Source organism: Hyperolius riggenbachi, chromosome 3 (assembly GCF_040937935.1).
Source record: "Hyperolius riggenbachi isolate aHypRig1 chromosome 3, aHypRig1.pri, whole genome shotgun sequence".
In the NCBI taxonomy this organism is placed as follows: domain Eukaryota; kingdom Metazoa; phylum Chordata; class Amphibia; order Anura; family Hyperoliidae; genus Hyperolius; species Hyperolius riggenbachi.
The window spans coordinates 25933916-25948926 of NC_090648.1; the positions used below are offsets into that span (position 1 = coordinate 25933916).

At 43.9% G+C, this 15011-nt stretch overlaps 1 protein-coding gene across 1 annotated transcript; it reads left to right on the forward strand.

Annotated features, from left to right (window-relative positions):
• The first annotated feature begins 4354 nt into the window (after window positions 1–4354).
• Window positions 4355–5284, forward strand: LOC137561977 (olfactory receptor 10A3-like). Its single transcript, XM_068273320.1, has one exon. It carries the CDS (start codon window positions 4355–4357, stop codon window positions 5282–5284), a length of 930 nt encoding a protein of 309 aa, XP_068129421.1.
• Window positions 5285–15011: the final 9727 nt, after the last annotated feature.

Below are 15011 nucleotides of genomic sequence, written 5' to 3' on the forward strand. Positions count from 1 at the left end.
ATACAAAGAATGCAGAAATTGATAATGTCATTCATGATGCACGGACTATCGAGGCAATCGATGCCAGAACTGTTGATGCTACTTGTGAAGTGCTGAGTAGCAATGTGTGTAAAGATACAGATAATGTTGATGTTTTATGTGATGTCCCAAATGACAATATATGTAGGGCTGATAATGCTGATGTCATATGTGTTGTGCTACGTAATGCTGTGTGTCATGTGGACACTCCGTCAGCTGCAGGAGGAACCAGCGGCGCTCGCTGGGCTGCAGCAGGTGGACTGTCCACTGAAGGGGCAGATGGCACCAGGCCAGATCCTTCCCCTTCAGATGGGTTCAAGACCAAAGGTGATGTGGTTTATGATATGTGTAAGGTGGGCGCTCCCTCGGCTGCCGTGGTAACCCGCAGCGCTAGCGAGTCTACAGCAGAGGGACTGTCCACTGAAGTGGCAAATGTTGCTGGGTCAGCCACATCCAATCCGGAACCTGGCCTGCAGGGCCCAGGAGCCTCTCCGTCTGCAGCCTTCCTGGAATGTGTGACAGGCAGCACTGAGCTCTCTGGGGCTGTTCGATTTGACAGCAGCCTGGAAGAGCTCAGGGGGCTAGCCAGCAGGTCACCAGCTGGGAGGGGCGGGCTGAGAGGGTCCTGGGAAGTTATTCCCTCGGAGCTGTCCGAAGGGGAAGAGGCAGACCAGCAGATAATCGATCCCCAAAGGGACCGAGAGATAGCTCCTGCCACTATAGAGAAAGTGCCTGTAGCGACGGTTGGAACCCTCCCCCAGCTGCAGCACTGTCTCTATGGTCGCCAATTCACGGTTGTCACTGACTCACATTCCCCTGGTTGGTTACGTCAGGTTGCCAAGGGCAATGACACATTGCAGCAACCTGACCTAGCTTTCCATTCGTGTAGCTTGGAGCTAACTGACAGGTGGGGAACCCTCCTGAGGATGCTAAAGGGTTACCCCACCCGGCCAGGCCGTCAATGTAGGCTTTGGCAGGATGATTCGTTAGAACCACCTGCCAGTGCCATCTGGAAGGGGAGCAATCATGGGAATGCTGATGGACTGTCCGGTCAAGCAGAACCAACAATGTAGGTGCTGGCAGGATAATCTGGGAAGATTATCTGCCTTGCACCAAGTTAACGGCGGAGGTGTGGAGATATATTGAGGTGCTGATGATATTAAGGATATATTGAGGTGCTGATGATATTAAGGATAACAGGAACATCTTTCCTTCATTTTTTGTGACTATCATATGGGATTGTCTGTTAGCCAGTCTTCCTGGAATTCTGTATAAAGTGAAAATTACCTATCACTGTCTGCTTCTAATTAGGAAACCCTTAATTAGTTGCTGTGAAGCCTATACAGGTGGTCAGACCATGTTGTCTGAATAATGTCTCCGAGGTGTATTGTGTTTGGGAGCAATTGTCACCTATCACACAGGACATCCTGCTGCAATGTGAAAGCCTTAATCAATTGTCACCTGTAACCTGGGGAGATTGGAAGTGAAGGAAGTCTTTTGTTTTGTGTGTGTGCTATAGTACCCTTTTCATGTATGTGGATCTCTGGAAATCCCATTTATGTCTGAGAACGGAGACAGGAAAACGCCTTAATCAAGTTTTCACCTGGAGTTGAAAGCCTAACTTCACAATCTTTGATGTATAGTAGACTTTTACCTGGAAATGGAATATGTCTGAGATTTAATTAAAACCTAGTTCCTCCCCTCCCCAAGTAAGTTGCAGCCTCCAGGCGTAGCTCAGAGTATAAAAAGCAGAGGCAAATGCCTAGTGACCATCTGCTCTGGGAGTTAGCGCATAGCTAGAGTCGATCTCGACTTCCGGTCGAACAAGCGGCATGCTCCTGCCGACAACTTTGAGACCTTCAAGTTGGTAACGTTTTTTTTAATCCCCATTTTTATTTTACGCAAATATCCGTGTGTGTTATCTTTGTAACTTTTATCTTGTAACTATTTTTACTTTGTCTTTTTGTAATCTTTTTGTATATATTAAGTTCTGCATTGTTCTATGTTTTTCTAGAATATTAAATTATTATTTAATAAGTTTGACTTCTGCCGTACTAAACTAACACTCATAGCCTAGAAGAGACTGAAGTGTAACCGTGTATAAGTTCATGCCTAATTGTACGCTTGAGCAACACTACCGTATGAAATTGTAATTGCATTGTGTGTGGGGGCGTTTGTCATACGTTGGCCTAAGCGCGCAGCTGACCCAACGTACGAACAACGCCAGTGCGAGTAGCGACAGAAGAGTGGCTAACAGTATCGTTCGGAACGACTGTTAGTGGGTCTTTGCTTAACGACAGTGTAAGATTGCAACTGTGTGTGTGTGTGTGTGTGGGTGCGTGGCGTTCCCGTATTTGGCCTAAGCACAAAGCTGACCCAAATACGAAAACGCAGATTGCGTATTGAGCACTCGATAGCTGAGTGAACGTGTCTAGCAACGCTAGTGGTGGCAGTGGGAAGTGTTTGAGGGGTTCCAGCCTTGTTTGTAGCTTAAATAAGGCTGTTCCCCGCTTAATCTGGTCAAACCCGCAGTCGGGAACCGTATACGCAGGCGTGCCGCGGGCCGGTTCCTGACAGAAGGCAACACAGAAAAAAGATCACTGGGTCTCGGCCTGGATTTTGCATTTATAGCTTTGGCTTTATTGGCACCATAGTGGCAGACTGCCACTATGGTGCTAAAAAAGCTAAAGCTATAATTGCAAAATCCAGGTCGAGACCCGTGATCTTTTTTTCTTTCTGGGCTACAATTCTTGATACATCCCATGCATGAACAAGGAGAGATTTATTATTATTATTATTATTTTTATTATTATTATTATTATTTTGCTTCCAGGACACCTTTCGTGTTTTTCTTCTTCCATGTACAGCAGCCCACCTCCAATTCCATATTTATTTCCCCTCTTCATATATGACATTTATGTACAGCAGCACCTCTCTTTTATGTACAGGTCCCTTATGCAGCCCCTCCTGCCCTCTATGTGTTGCTTTCCATTTGCAGCCTCCCTTTTACACTTGCAGCCTTCTCTTTTATGTGCTATAACTTCTTTTACAATGGATTCCTTATAGAGGATCCACCCAAGACCAGAGCCTTTGTGGTCTTAACAAAAATTCTGCCACATTGCCTGACACAGACAAGACACAGAAAATTTACATTGTGCTTTTTTTCCCAGCAGACTCAAAGTGCAAGAGCTGCAGCAACTAGGGTGCTCTCTGTAGACAGTGGCAGTGTTTGAGAGTCTTGGCCAAGGTCTCCTAACTGAAAAACCTAATAGAGGATTCATCCAAGACCAGAGCCTTTTGTGGTTTTTCTAAAAAATCAGCCACAGCGCATGAGAGTTGAACTATCCAGTATCACATCATGAGACACAGTGAAGGTCTCTGCCTTTATGTCCTAGTCCTTCCTTATTTCTAAAACTCAATATAGAGAAAAAAAAAGTTTTTTTCACCCCTAGAATTACCTCCCTTAACTGATAACAGTCAAATTTGTCAATGCTGCAATAATTCCAGTCTCTCTATCACGGCATCAGGATTTGTGTCTCATATTGCCTAGTTGAAGAGGGTCTGTTTTAAACATTCGGGATGCCAGAGCTCACCTAGTGGTCCAGGATAGAGAAGAACCATGGAAAGCAATCATGTGGTTGTGAACTTGATTTCTAAAAAATATTTTTTTTCCAAGTCTCCCACTTACAAGTAGAATTTTTGTACTGAAATTTTTGTGAAGAGATGGAGAGACACTTTGAGGCAATTTACCATGAATGTAAAACACAATGATGAATAAACCTGAGTTGGAATTTACCTGCACTACAGTAGTTCTCAAATGGCTCAGAAGTTATTATATTTTTAGTTGTATTCTCTTGACTTTCCATTCTGGTTTCTGGTTACATATCTTGATGCTGAGGACTTGTTATCTACTCAGTTTCCTGTTCCTCCGTGTCTTTGTAACTCTTTTTCTTTTTCTTTTTTCAGGCACCTGATACTTAAGCTAAAAATTCATATTTTGTATTTACCAACATTTACGGAAGATCTGGGTTGTCAAGTGTGCACATTCACGTGCATGAAGTGTAAAATGTAAAATTAAGGAAAACTCTAGAGGAGCTCTGTTATTGCATACAGTACTTATCCTCTCCACTTGTGTCATCCATTACTGCAGTTTACTGAGTGGGCTCTTCAAGTAAATCTTTATTGATGATCAAAAAGTATACATAGTTGAAACCACAAAAGAGCTAAACAACTGAAATATGATCATTTTTCCTGCACCATAAGACATAACTTATAAACAATGATCTTGGATGAAATCTTTCTCCAGTTTTGATTAATATTGTTCTTTCTACAAATTATGTGTGAGGCCAATCAGACACAAGTCACACAGATTTATTTACTTGGGTTCCAAGATTTATACAAATTCAAATTTATATTTTTTGTTGGGTTTTTTTTATGTTATATGTTGGTACTCAGTGGTAACCTTCTAATTTTCACCTTGGTGACCACTACAGATCATCTTAAAATCCCGATGTTCATTTTTTTGAAACACTTGGCTATCGCAGATGTCCTTCTGACGACTACTGTAGTTCCCTTGATGCTGCACATTATATTGGTTGATGAAGGTTCCCTCACATTTATTGGTTGCATTGCCCAGCTGTATTGCTTTGGCATATTTGGATGTGTTCAAACTTTTCTCATTGCTGCTATGTCCTATGATCGATATTTGGCTATTTGTATACCATTGCGCTATGCCTCCCTTATGAACATTCACATTTGTCTCCAACTTTTTATTGGATCGTGGCTCTTAGTTGTCCTGCTAATATCAAGTGAAGTATTTGTGTTGTGTCAGTTTCACTTCTGTGGGCTTAATTATATCGACCATTTCTTCTGTGATTTTGGGCCAATTGTAGAACTAGCTACATCAGTCAAATTTAATTTCATGATACAAGACATCACAACTTCTGTATTTGTGATTGCTTGTCCATTTGCATTCATAGTCATAACCTATGGCTGTATCTCGTTTGCCATTATGAAGATATCTTCTGCTAATGGGCGAAGAAAGGCCTTCTCCACTTGTAGCTCCCACCTGACCACAGTTTGCACTTATTATGGGACTTTAATCACTGTTTACATAGTTCCAACTGACTACAGCTCAGCGAAGACAAATAAATACATGTCTTTGTTGTACCTTGTGGTGACCCCAGTAATGAATCCCATCATCTACAGCCTAAGGAATAAAGAAATAAAGAGGACTTTGCTTAAACTGCTCAAACGTTCTTTATAAGATTTATTAGTCTGATTTACATGCCACTTTGGCTTCGTACGTCTACATTTCTGATCTTTACATTTTGCTGTTCATGTGAACCAGAAGTAAGTACTCTATGCTGAATGCCTAAAATGCTTTGCAAGAATATGTTTTGGAGTACATATGAATACGCGGAATGACAATTAGACAAGTTTAGGCAAAAGTTAATAAAAATTAACTCCATTTACAGCTTTTTTTGTAGGAATGATTTGGTGAAACACGGATAAGGAAATATGATGCTGTTTTAATAGCTTTGAACATTGGGGAAATTTACACTTTTACATGACTTGTTAAAATCCAGCTCATCCCTTGTCCTGGGATGGTCCCATTTCTTGTCCCAACAGACAAAGCCACCTTTGCAAAAATAAAAACATTCTTGAAAATGTGTTTTCTTGTTCCGTTAACGCCTATGCATTTGTTTAAAGTACATTTGTTCATGCCCATATATTGTTCGGGAATATAGTCATTTATGTAAAAAAAAGTAACATTTTCACAAAATGTATGGCAAACAAAAATGGCCATATTTGCCCATCACTGCCCAGTACTTTACATTCCTAGACCAATAAATATGCCTGCATCAGAGTGAAGGTGAAATATAAAAATGACATGTGGGCTTGAGGAAAAAAAAACAAAAACCTTCTTTCGTAACTTTGGCCAGTTCTATTTGAAGTGTGTGTGTTTTATGAGTCTTTACTTTTTATTTCAGTGTCCTTACTATCAGTCTATCCACCATAAAGGAAATGTGAAGTGAAGCACAAATAAAAAAAAAACAGATACTTACCTATGGAGTGGGAAGGCCCTGGATATTCTTAAAGCACAATTGTGCCACAGAGACTGTGTACAACAAAGACTGTGCATACAGTTGCTGTTGAATGATTTTATGGGGATGTATGTGTGTCTTTTGGAGGTAGGAAGTAAGTCTGCTCCAAGAAGTTTCAGCATGTAGTGTTGGTGGTATAATGTTAGGATAGCAGCCTACCATGTGGTAGGCCTGTGTTCAAATCCTGGGCCTGGCCAATATATGTGAGTTGGCTTTTAAAATCTTACAAATCCATAAGCAAGCTCAATTTTCTCTTGGATATATCATACGGGTACATGCTAGGCTGGCTTCAGCATGTGGTGGTATAGTGGTGAAGAGAGCTTTCTGTTGGTGGAATAACAATAATATTTATATAGCGCTTTTCTCCCTGGGGACTCAAAGCGCTGTGACCCTGCATTATGCAGTCTCAAAGGCTCGGGAAAAGAGGTGAGTTTTTAGCCTTTTTTTAAAGCTGTCCAGAGAAGGAGCCTCTCGTACTGATTGTGGAAGTGAGTTCCATAGAGTAGGGGCTGCGTAGGAAAAGGCCCGAGCACCAAATATTAAGTGTATCCTGGGAATAACCAGCTTCATCTTGTTGGCAGAGCGGAGGGTGCGTGAAGGGGCATAAAGTTCCAATAGATCCGCTATGTATTTGGGTCCCATGTGGTGTAGAGCCTTGAATGTCAGCAGGCAGATCTTAAAATTGATTCTCCATTTTACTGGCAACCAGTGAAGAGTTTGCAGTACTGGGGTGATGTGTGAGCTGCGGGGGGCATTGGCTAGGAGTCTGGCTGCAGCATTCTGTACTAGCTGTAAGGGGCGCAGAGCCTTATCTGTAGATCCGATGAACAGGGCGTTGCAGTAGTCTAGGCGGGAGGATACAAATGCGTGAACCAGGGCAGGTAGGTCTTCAGCTGGGATAAGTTGTTTGATTTTCGCTATATTTCTTAGATGGAAGAAGGAAGACTTGACGACAGCTGATACCTGCTGTCTGAGTTTTAGATTTCCATCCAGGATCACCCCAAGGTTTCGCACAGAGTCTTTATACTGTACAGTATCTCCCCCAATTGCTAGTTTGAGGTGGTGAGCGTTTTGAACTTTATCCATCATGTGTGGACCACCTACCACCAACACCTCTGTTTTGTCAGAGTTCAGCCTCAGCCAGCTGGTGTTCATCCAATTTTGTAAATCCACTAGACACGCATTTATGGATGCTGATGGGTCTTGGGTGCCAGGCTTGAAGGACAGATACAGTTGTGTGTCATCTGCATAACAATGGTATCCTAGGCCATAGTTCTGGATTATTTTGCCCAGTGGGAGCATATAGGCTGCAAAGAGTAATGGTGATAGTACAGAACCCTGTGGAACTCCATAGGCAAGTGGCACTGGATTAGAGTAGTGTGTGCCCAGACATACTTGCTGTGTCCTGCCAGATAGGAAGGTCTGAAACCATCTAAGAACAGTACCCCTTAGGCCACAGTAATTCTTCAGTCGCTGGATAAGAATTTCATGATCCACAGTATCAAATGCTGCTGACAAGTCAAGAAGAATCAGAATTGAGCAATCACCCTTGTCCCTTGCAGTAAGTAGATCATTCATTACTCGGACTAATGCTGTTTCAGTGCTGTGCCTTTTCCTGAATCCTGACTGAAAAGTATCAAAGATGTTGTTATCTGTAAGCCTGGCTTCTAGCTGGTTGGCGACTGCTTTCTCGATAACTTTTGATAGGAATGGTAAGTTCGCCACAGATCTGTAGTTGGTTACAGAATCAGGATCTAGTGATGGTTTCTTCAGCAGGGGTTTTATGATTGCTTTCTTTAGTTCTTCTGGGAAAAGACCACTTTGCAAGGAGCACTGAGTGATTTTGTGAAGTGCTGGCCTGATCAGCTCTGGGCACTGCATTAAGGATCCAGTTGGGCCAGGATCCAGGTCGCAGGTAGTGGGGCGGATACTTTGAATGAGAATTCCAAAATCTTCTACACTTAGAGTGTCAAAGACTTGCCATGGTGGTACGGTAGTAGGCATATGCAACGTCCAGTGGTCAATTGATGTAGTTGGTGTAATGCTGGCACGGATGGTAGACACCTTGTTTGTGAAGAAGGCAGAGAATTCTTCACACCTTTCCCTGGAGTATGTGGTTGGGGCTTTTAGGCAGGAAGGATTGCAGACTGATTCCACTGTGTGCAGGGGCGCCTCTGGCCATTTTGTCACTACAGGCGAGAAAGCTTGTGGCGCCTCCCCCCCCCCCCCTCCTGATTTAAGTGCACATTTAATGCAATTTGTAAAAAAGTTATAAATGGGGCTATTATGTGTATTGTATATTACCAACTATAATGCATCCCTTTTGATATAAAGCGTGTGCCATATGATTCATGCTGCCACCGTTTCCCTAAAATAAAATCAGCAGATAGCATGGCCACTTCAGAACATGTTAAGATATATAATAGCACAAATAACAATGTCAGGTATCATGTCCCCTACAAATCAAATACAGATAACACGTCCCCCACAGAGCAAATGCAGATATGTCCACCATAGATCAAATGCACAGAACACGTCGTCCCCCACAGATCAAATCCAGATATGTCCCCCATAGCAGGACGGAACCAGGGGGCTGGGCGGGGGAGTGTGTGTGTGCAGTGGGCGTGTGCGCATACGGTGCGCAGTCGCACAGCGGGCAGGCGCTTGCATGCATGCTGACTGTGTGGCGGTGGTAACTGGGGAGGGAAGGGAGTTCAGACACAGACCTAGAGCCCGTTTTTAAACGGGCTTAGGTCTACTAGTAAAAATAATAATAATATGGTAGGACATTACACTATGACTATGGTAGAAATTAGATTGTGAGCTCCTCCGAGGACAGTCAGTGACATGACTATGTACTCTGTAAAGTGCTGCAGAAGATGTCAGTGCTCTATAATTACATAATAATATGGTTGGACATTAGGCTATGACTATGGTAGGATTAGATTGTGAGCTCCTCCGAGGACAGTCAGTGACATGACTATGTACTCTGTAATGTGCTGCAGAAGATGTCAGTGCTATATAAATACATAATAATAATATGGTAGGACAATAGACTATGACTATGCTAGGATTAGATTGTGAGCTCCTCTGAGGACAGTCAGTGACATGACTATGTACTCTGTAATGTGCTGCAGAAGATGTCAGTGCTATATAAATACATAATAATAATATGGTAGGACATTAGACTATGACTATGCTAGGATTAGATTGTGAGCTCCTCTGAGGACAGTCAGTTACATGACTATGTACTCTGTAATGTGCTGCAGAAGTTGTCAGTGCTATATAAATACATAATAATAATATGGTAGGACATTGGGGAGAGGTCACTGGGTGCTGTTTGGGGGAGAAGGGGCAGGAAAGATCATTGGGTGCTGCTGGGGGGCACAAGAGAGGTCACTGGGTGCTGCTGGGGGTTGGGAAGAGAACACTGGGTGCTGCTGGGGTTGGGGATCAGGAGGAGTAACTGGGTGCTGCTGGGGGGTCAGGAGAGGACACTGGGTGTTGATTTGGGGTCAGGAGAGGACACTGGGTGTTGATTTGGGGTCAGGAGAGGACACTGGGTGTTGATTTGGGGTCAGGAGAGGACACTGGGTGTTGATTGGGGGTCAGGAGAGGTCACTGAGTTCTGCTAGGGGTCATTGGATGCTGCTGAGGGGGTCAGATGAGGTCACTGGGTGCTACTGGGGAAAGGGCAGGGGGTGATCAGGAGAGGTCAATGGGTGCTTGGGGGGGATCAGGAGAGGTCATCACTGGGTGCTGCTGGGGGGGGGGGGGGGCAGAAGTCAGGAGAGGTAACTGGGTGGGTGCTGCTTGGGGGTCAGGAGAGGTCACTGGGTGCTGTTGGGGGTTGAGAAGAAGTCACGTGCTGCCTGGGGGGTGAGGGTCAGGAGAGGTCACTGGGTGATGGTGGCCTGGGGTGGTTCTGGTGGTGAGGAGAAGTCATGGTCCTGCTGATGGAGTGGAGGCACCATCTTACCGGCTGCTGACAGCGTCCCAGTCTTCATTCCTGCCACCACTAGTATTTCTGTCACGGCCATAGACGGATGGGGGCAGAGCTTAGATTCGGTGTGGGCGGAGTTTTGATTCGTTGGGAGCGGAGCTTCCCGCGGCCGTGGCTTCATCTGCGTGCAACTGAAGAATATCTCCTCCCCTTCCCTCTCTGTGAGTCGCAGCATGACCCGGGGGAAGCCTATGGTGGAGGATTCAGCTGTTTCTTCCCTTCTTCCTCCTCACGCTGGAGTCACGCTGCGAGGGGGGCGGGGCTCCTTTAGCTAAGCATGCTTGCCACTATGCCTCTCCACCTTCCGCTGCAAGGCACCCCCCCCCCTCTATTCCTAGCATTCTAAGTGGTCCATAGTGGCGGCAGAGAGATAACTTGCCCGCGGCTTTAAAGGGGCCATGCCGCGGGTAATTTTAATGACAAGGAGCGCGCCCTGTGCATTGTGGGTGCTCCAGGCAGTTGCCTGGAATGTCAGTGCCTAGAGGCGGCCCTGACTGTGTGGAAGAGTTGAGCAGTTCTGTTGTTGGCTGTAGATATTTTGTGCGAGATAAAGTCTGATTTTTTCTTGGTTATTGCTTGTTGGTATTGTCTGAGGTGTTGAACTAGGCTAGATTTGTGCTCCTCAGTCCCTGATTTACGCCACTGTCTTTCTAGTCTGCGCCCTTTCTTTTTTAGATCCATGATGGTTTTGTCAAACCAATTAGCTTTCTGCTTTTTGGTTGCTGATTTTTGTGCGCCATGGGGCAATACTGTCAAGTGTTTCATATATCGTGGTGTTGTACTGGGTTACTAGAGTGTTTGGGTCCATTTGGCTGTGGAGCAGACTTGTAAAATCCAGGTTGGCAGTTATCCTCTCCGGTGCTAATTTACTCAGGGGACGGGTTTTGATTGTTTCTTTAGGGAGCTGCTTGATAGGGTGATGTTCAATAGTAAACTGTATTATGTGATGGTCTGACCACACCACTGGGGTTACTGTTATGTTACTAATGTCCATTCCGAGGTGGAACAGTAAGTCTAGCATATGCCCTCCTCTGTGGGTAGCAGATTTTACAACTTGTGTGAAGCCTAGTCCACCCATGAGATTTATTAGTTCATTTGCATCTTGTGATTGAGTGTTATCAGCCCAGACGTTGAAGTCACCAAGGATGATCCATCTCGGATAAGACATAGTTAGCATGGCCAGAAGTTCTGGGAATTCCTGTAGGAAAGGGTCAGCATCTCCGGGGGGACGATAAACCACTAAAATTTTGAAGCCTTTACCAGCTGAGATCTGGGCACCTATACATTCAAAGGACTTTATTGAGCCAACATTCAGGGCTCTGAGCTGCAGAGTTGTTTTGCCACAAATTGCTACACCCCCTCCTCTGCGGTCTCGTCTTCCCTCACTTAGGACTGAGTAATTGTATGGGATGGTTGCTTCCAGTGTGGGGCCCGCATTGGCATCAATCCAGGTTTCAGTGATGCATGAAAAATCGCATGTCTGAATAAGGTCCGCAATAATGGCTGTCTTATTGTTTATAGAGCGGGCATTGCAGAGCAATGCGGTGACTGCATGGGGCTTAGCAATGGCGACTGGGTTCACTGCTGGGGTGTTACTGCATCTCTGACTAGGGACTTGGTAACTTCTGCTACTTTCAGCCTCTGATTTCCAGTAAACATCACTGGAGATCGCTGGAAAGTTATTTTCTTTGAATGGGCCTGGGTCCCTGAAGTTGGACTGAGACTGAGTGTGGCACTTTTTATGGGCCTGGCCGCCTTTTTTACCTCTGTGCGTTTTATTTAAAATCCCTAGAGATTCCAGCAAATTAGCTTGTTTTTTTTCCAATGTGAGATGCAGCTCTCAATGGCCTGAGAGATAGTAAGAAGCTGGCTGTATAGATTAACATTGCTCTTTGTGAAGGAATGGGTTAAGTAAGCTCTTCCTTTGATTGTTGTTGTTTATCAGTGGGGGGTATACAAAAGAAAATGCTGGCCTTCAGAATCTGCTACAAGAGGTGTGAAAAGTCCATTGATATGCAGAAGCATGGGGCCTACTAAGGTTTACTTAGAAAGGCAATGGAGTCAATATAATTTCAGCCTCTGAATGCATTTCAAGTATTTGTACAGTCTGCAAAAACGGATTGCCAGCTGAAGGATATTACTGCTGTTTGAGGAAGGAGGATGAATTCCCTTACCTTGGGAAGAGGACTTGGGAAGGTAGGAAATCTGCTTGCTGTGTTGCATGGACATGCTTTTTGATGTGTTTGCTTGTTTGAAGCTGTGGACCTCATGAGTATCCAGGTGGAGAAATCCTATTCCATTGTGTGTCCTTGTAGGAGTAGAAAAGGTTTTTTTTTGTTTGTGTGGATTATCAGCTTCCCAATCCCATGCAGGACTCCAAAACCAAGGTCAGCTACACATGACTTTCATGGTGAGTACAATCCAGCTTGTAACTTAGCCATCCATAAACTTCCACGTTTCCCAGAAGGTTCCAGTTGTAGCCAGAGAGTTCATGGTGCAGAATCTGTAAGTATTTTTGTTCCTTCTGCGCATATATGTGATTAATGCTTCCCAGAGCCGAGACAAGGTGTGGAGCAGGTAAAAGGAGAGGCTGCCATCTTGAGCGCGCTCAGTAACGGGAGTAATAGAGGCGCCAGTCAAGTATAAAATCGGTTAAAAAACGTCTAAAAGGAGGGAAATGGGTGGATTCACCTCCCCCAAATAAAAAATGACCAGGCTGATGTAGCCGTAGGATTTTATAATTCAATTTATTAAAACAATTCTCCAATAGTGATGCAACGCGTTTCACGGGCAAACATCCCGCTTCATCAGGCAGTGTAACAAGGAGAACACTGAAGGGAAGAACCAAGGGGGGGGGGGGGGTTGGAACAGAAAACAAGAAAAGAGAAAGGGGGGGAGGGGGGGGAAGAAAAGAAAAAAACAAAAAGAAAAAAGGAAAAATTGGTGCTAAAAAGTACTCAATGCATTAGCATATTATCAAACAATCATCAACATCAGAGGAGTATTCTTGTGATTTTATAATATTATCAGGATCAACCTACTGTAATTATAACTTGCATACATATAGCAAACATATAGGCACTCAAATCCCCATATACACATGCAACTATATGTGTATATATTGCTCACAATAAAGACCCTAGTTCAGTCTATGTGGAAAAAGTTCAATCAGTTTAGTTGTGCCCATTGCATGTCATATATAATATATATAAATATAAGTACATAAATCAGTAGACCTTCATGCACGGCGGCATGTGCAATAGAATAAAAAATCCTTTGTGGCTTACCATGTGCAGGTCAATCTGTAGCCAGAGCGCCTCTATGAGGGTAGGAGGCCGCTCATCAGCTTCTTATAGTATAAACAGGCGCCGGACTTCTGATCGAGCGGGCGCCGGAGGCGGAAGTGACGTGGCCACCAACGTATGCGTCTGATGGTACGCATGACGCCATTACGCCTGTGGGCAGCGGTGACAGGATGCGGCGGCAATGTCGCATCATAGTACGTATATGTGAGGGCGGATGCGTACATGAAGCCACATCCGCCCAAAGGAAGGTGGAAATGTCGAGGGGACAGATGGCGCATGTGCAGCCAAAGAAACGCTGCGCCCTCTGTCACAACAGACTATATATAAATGAAAATATAAACTAGATCAATAAGGGATCAAGAAATTTATATCAGAGTTAATGCATATGAAGTAAAGGGGAATTAGATAATTAGATCAAATATTTAGATGTTTTTAGTATTTTATAAATTCACTCTTTTTGTCAAATGCGAGGCTCTACTGCCCTCTAGTGGATATGGAAGTCATCGACCCTGATCTATATTGGATAGTGAAAATCAATGGAGAAAGCTAATGGAGAAAGCTATGACTCCTTGGTTATAACAGCACTTGTATACTAACTGCATTCACATAAAAGCATCTAGATAGAAAACAAAAATTAGGATAAACAGAAATACATGTAAATAAGTGAATTTGATGCATATATCAAAATTAAAAAATTCATACAATTGCATAAAAAAGGGGGGGGGGAAGACAAGTATAAAAAGGATAAAAGAGAGGACTATGCTAAAAAGGCTTAGTGAGCTCGTATTAATATAATTTCTCTAAAACTTCGTTGAGCCCCTCTGGAGCGAGGGTTCTCAATACTTGGATCCAGTACATGACCTCAGAAATATTTTGTGCTTGTATGTGATCTATGAACGAGATGCTTAGGTGTTGGGGGTCACCACTGTGATGAGTGCTGAAGTGTCTCGAGACGCTATGTGACGGGTACTGTTTAAGAACATTCCTTTTGTGTTGTCCAATTCTTTCTCTCGCAACCTGCGTTGTACGTCCTACATACTGTAATTTACAGGGGCATGTTATGAGGTATATTATGTTTTGAGAAATGCAACTTATGTTTTGTTTAATCGTAAACATAGTATTGGTGGTTTCGGAACAGAAGGTGTTTGTAGTGTTTACAAACTGACAGGCTGTGCATCGGGTATGGTTGCAAGGGAAGGAGCCAGGGGTAGGATCGCTGGTGCTGGGTGTATCTGATAACGAAACAGATCGAAATTTGCTAGGAGCCACCAGTGCACGAAGATTCGGAGCCCTTCTAAATGTTAGGAGGGGACTCTTGGGTATTGTGGATCTGAGGTGTGGGTCCTGCATTAATATTTCCCATCTCTTTTGTAAAATGGACCGGATTTCTCCGTGTTGAGTACTATAACCCGTGATGAATCTGGGAAAATTGGTGTTTGTGGGGGAGTCATTTATTGATGTACGTGAAATAGTAGTTGTCATGGCTTTGTGTTTTGCGTCTTTAATAAGTTTCAACGGATATCCACGTTCTGAAAAACTTCTTAGTGAGCGTGAAAGAAAGGGGGGAACCGAGAGCCC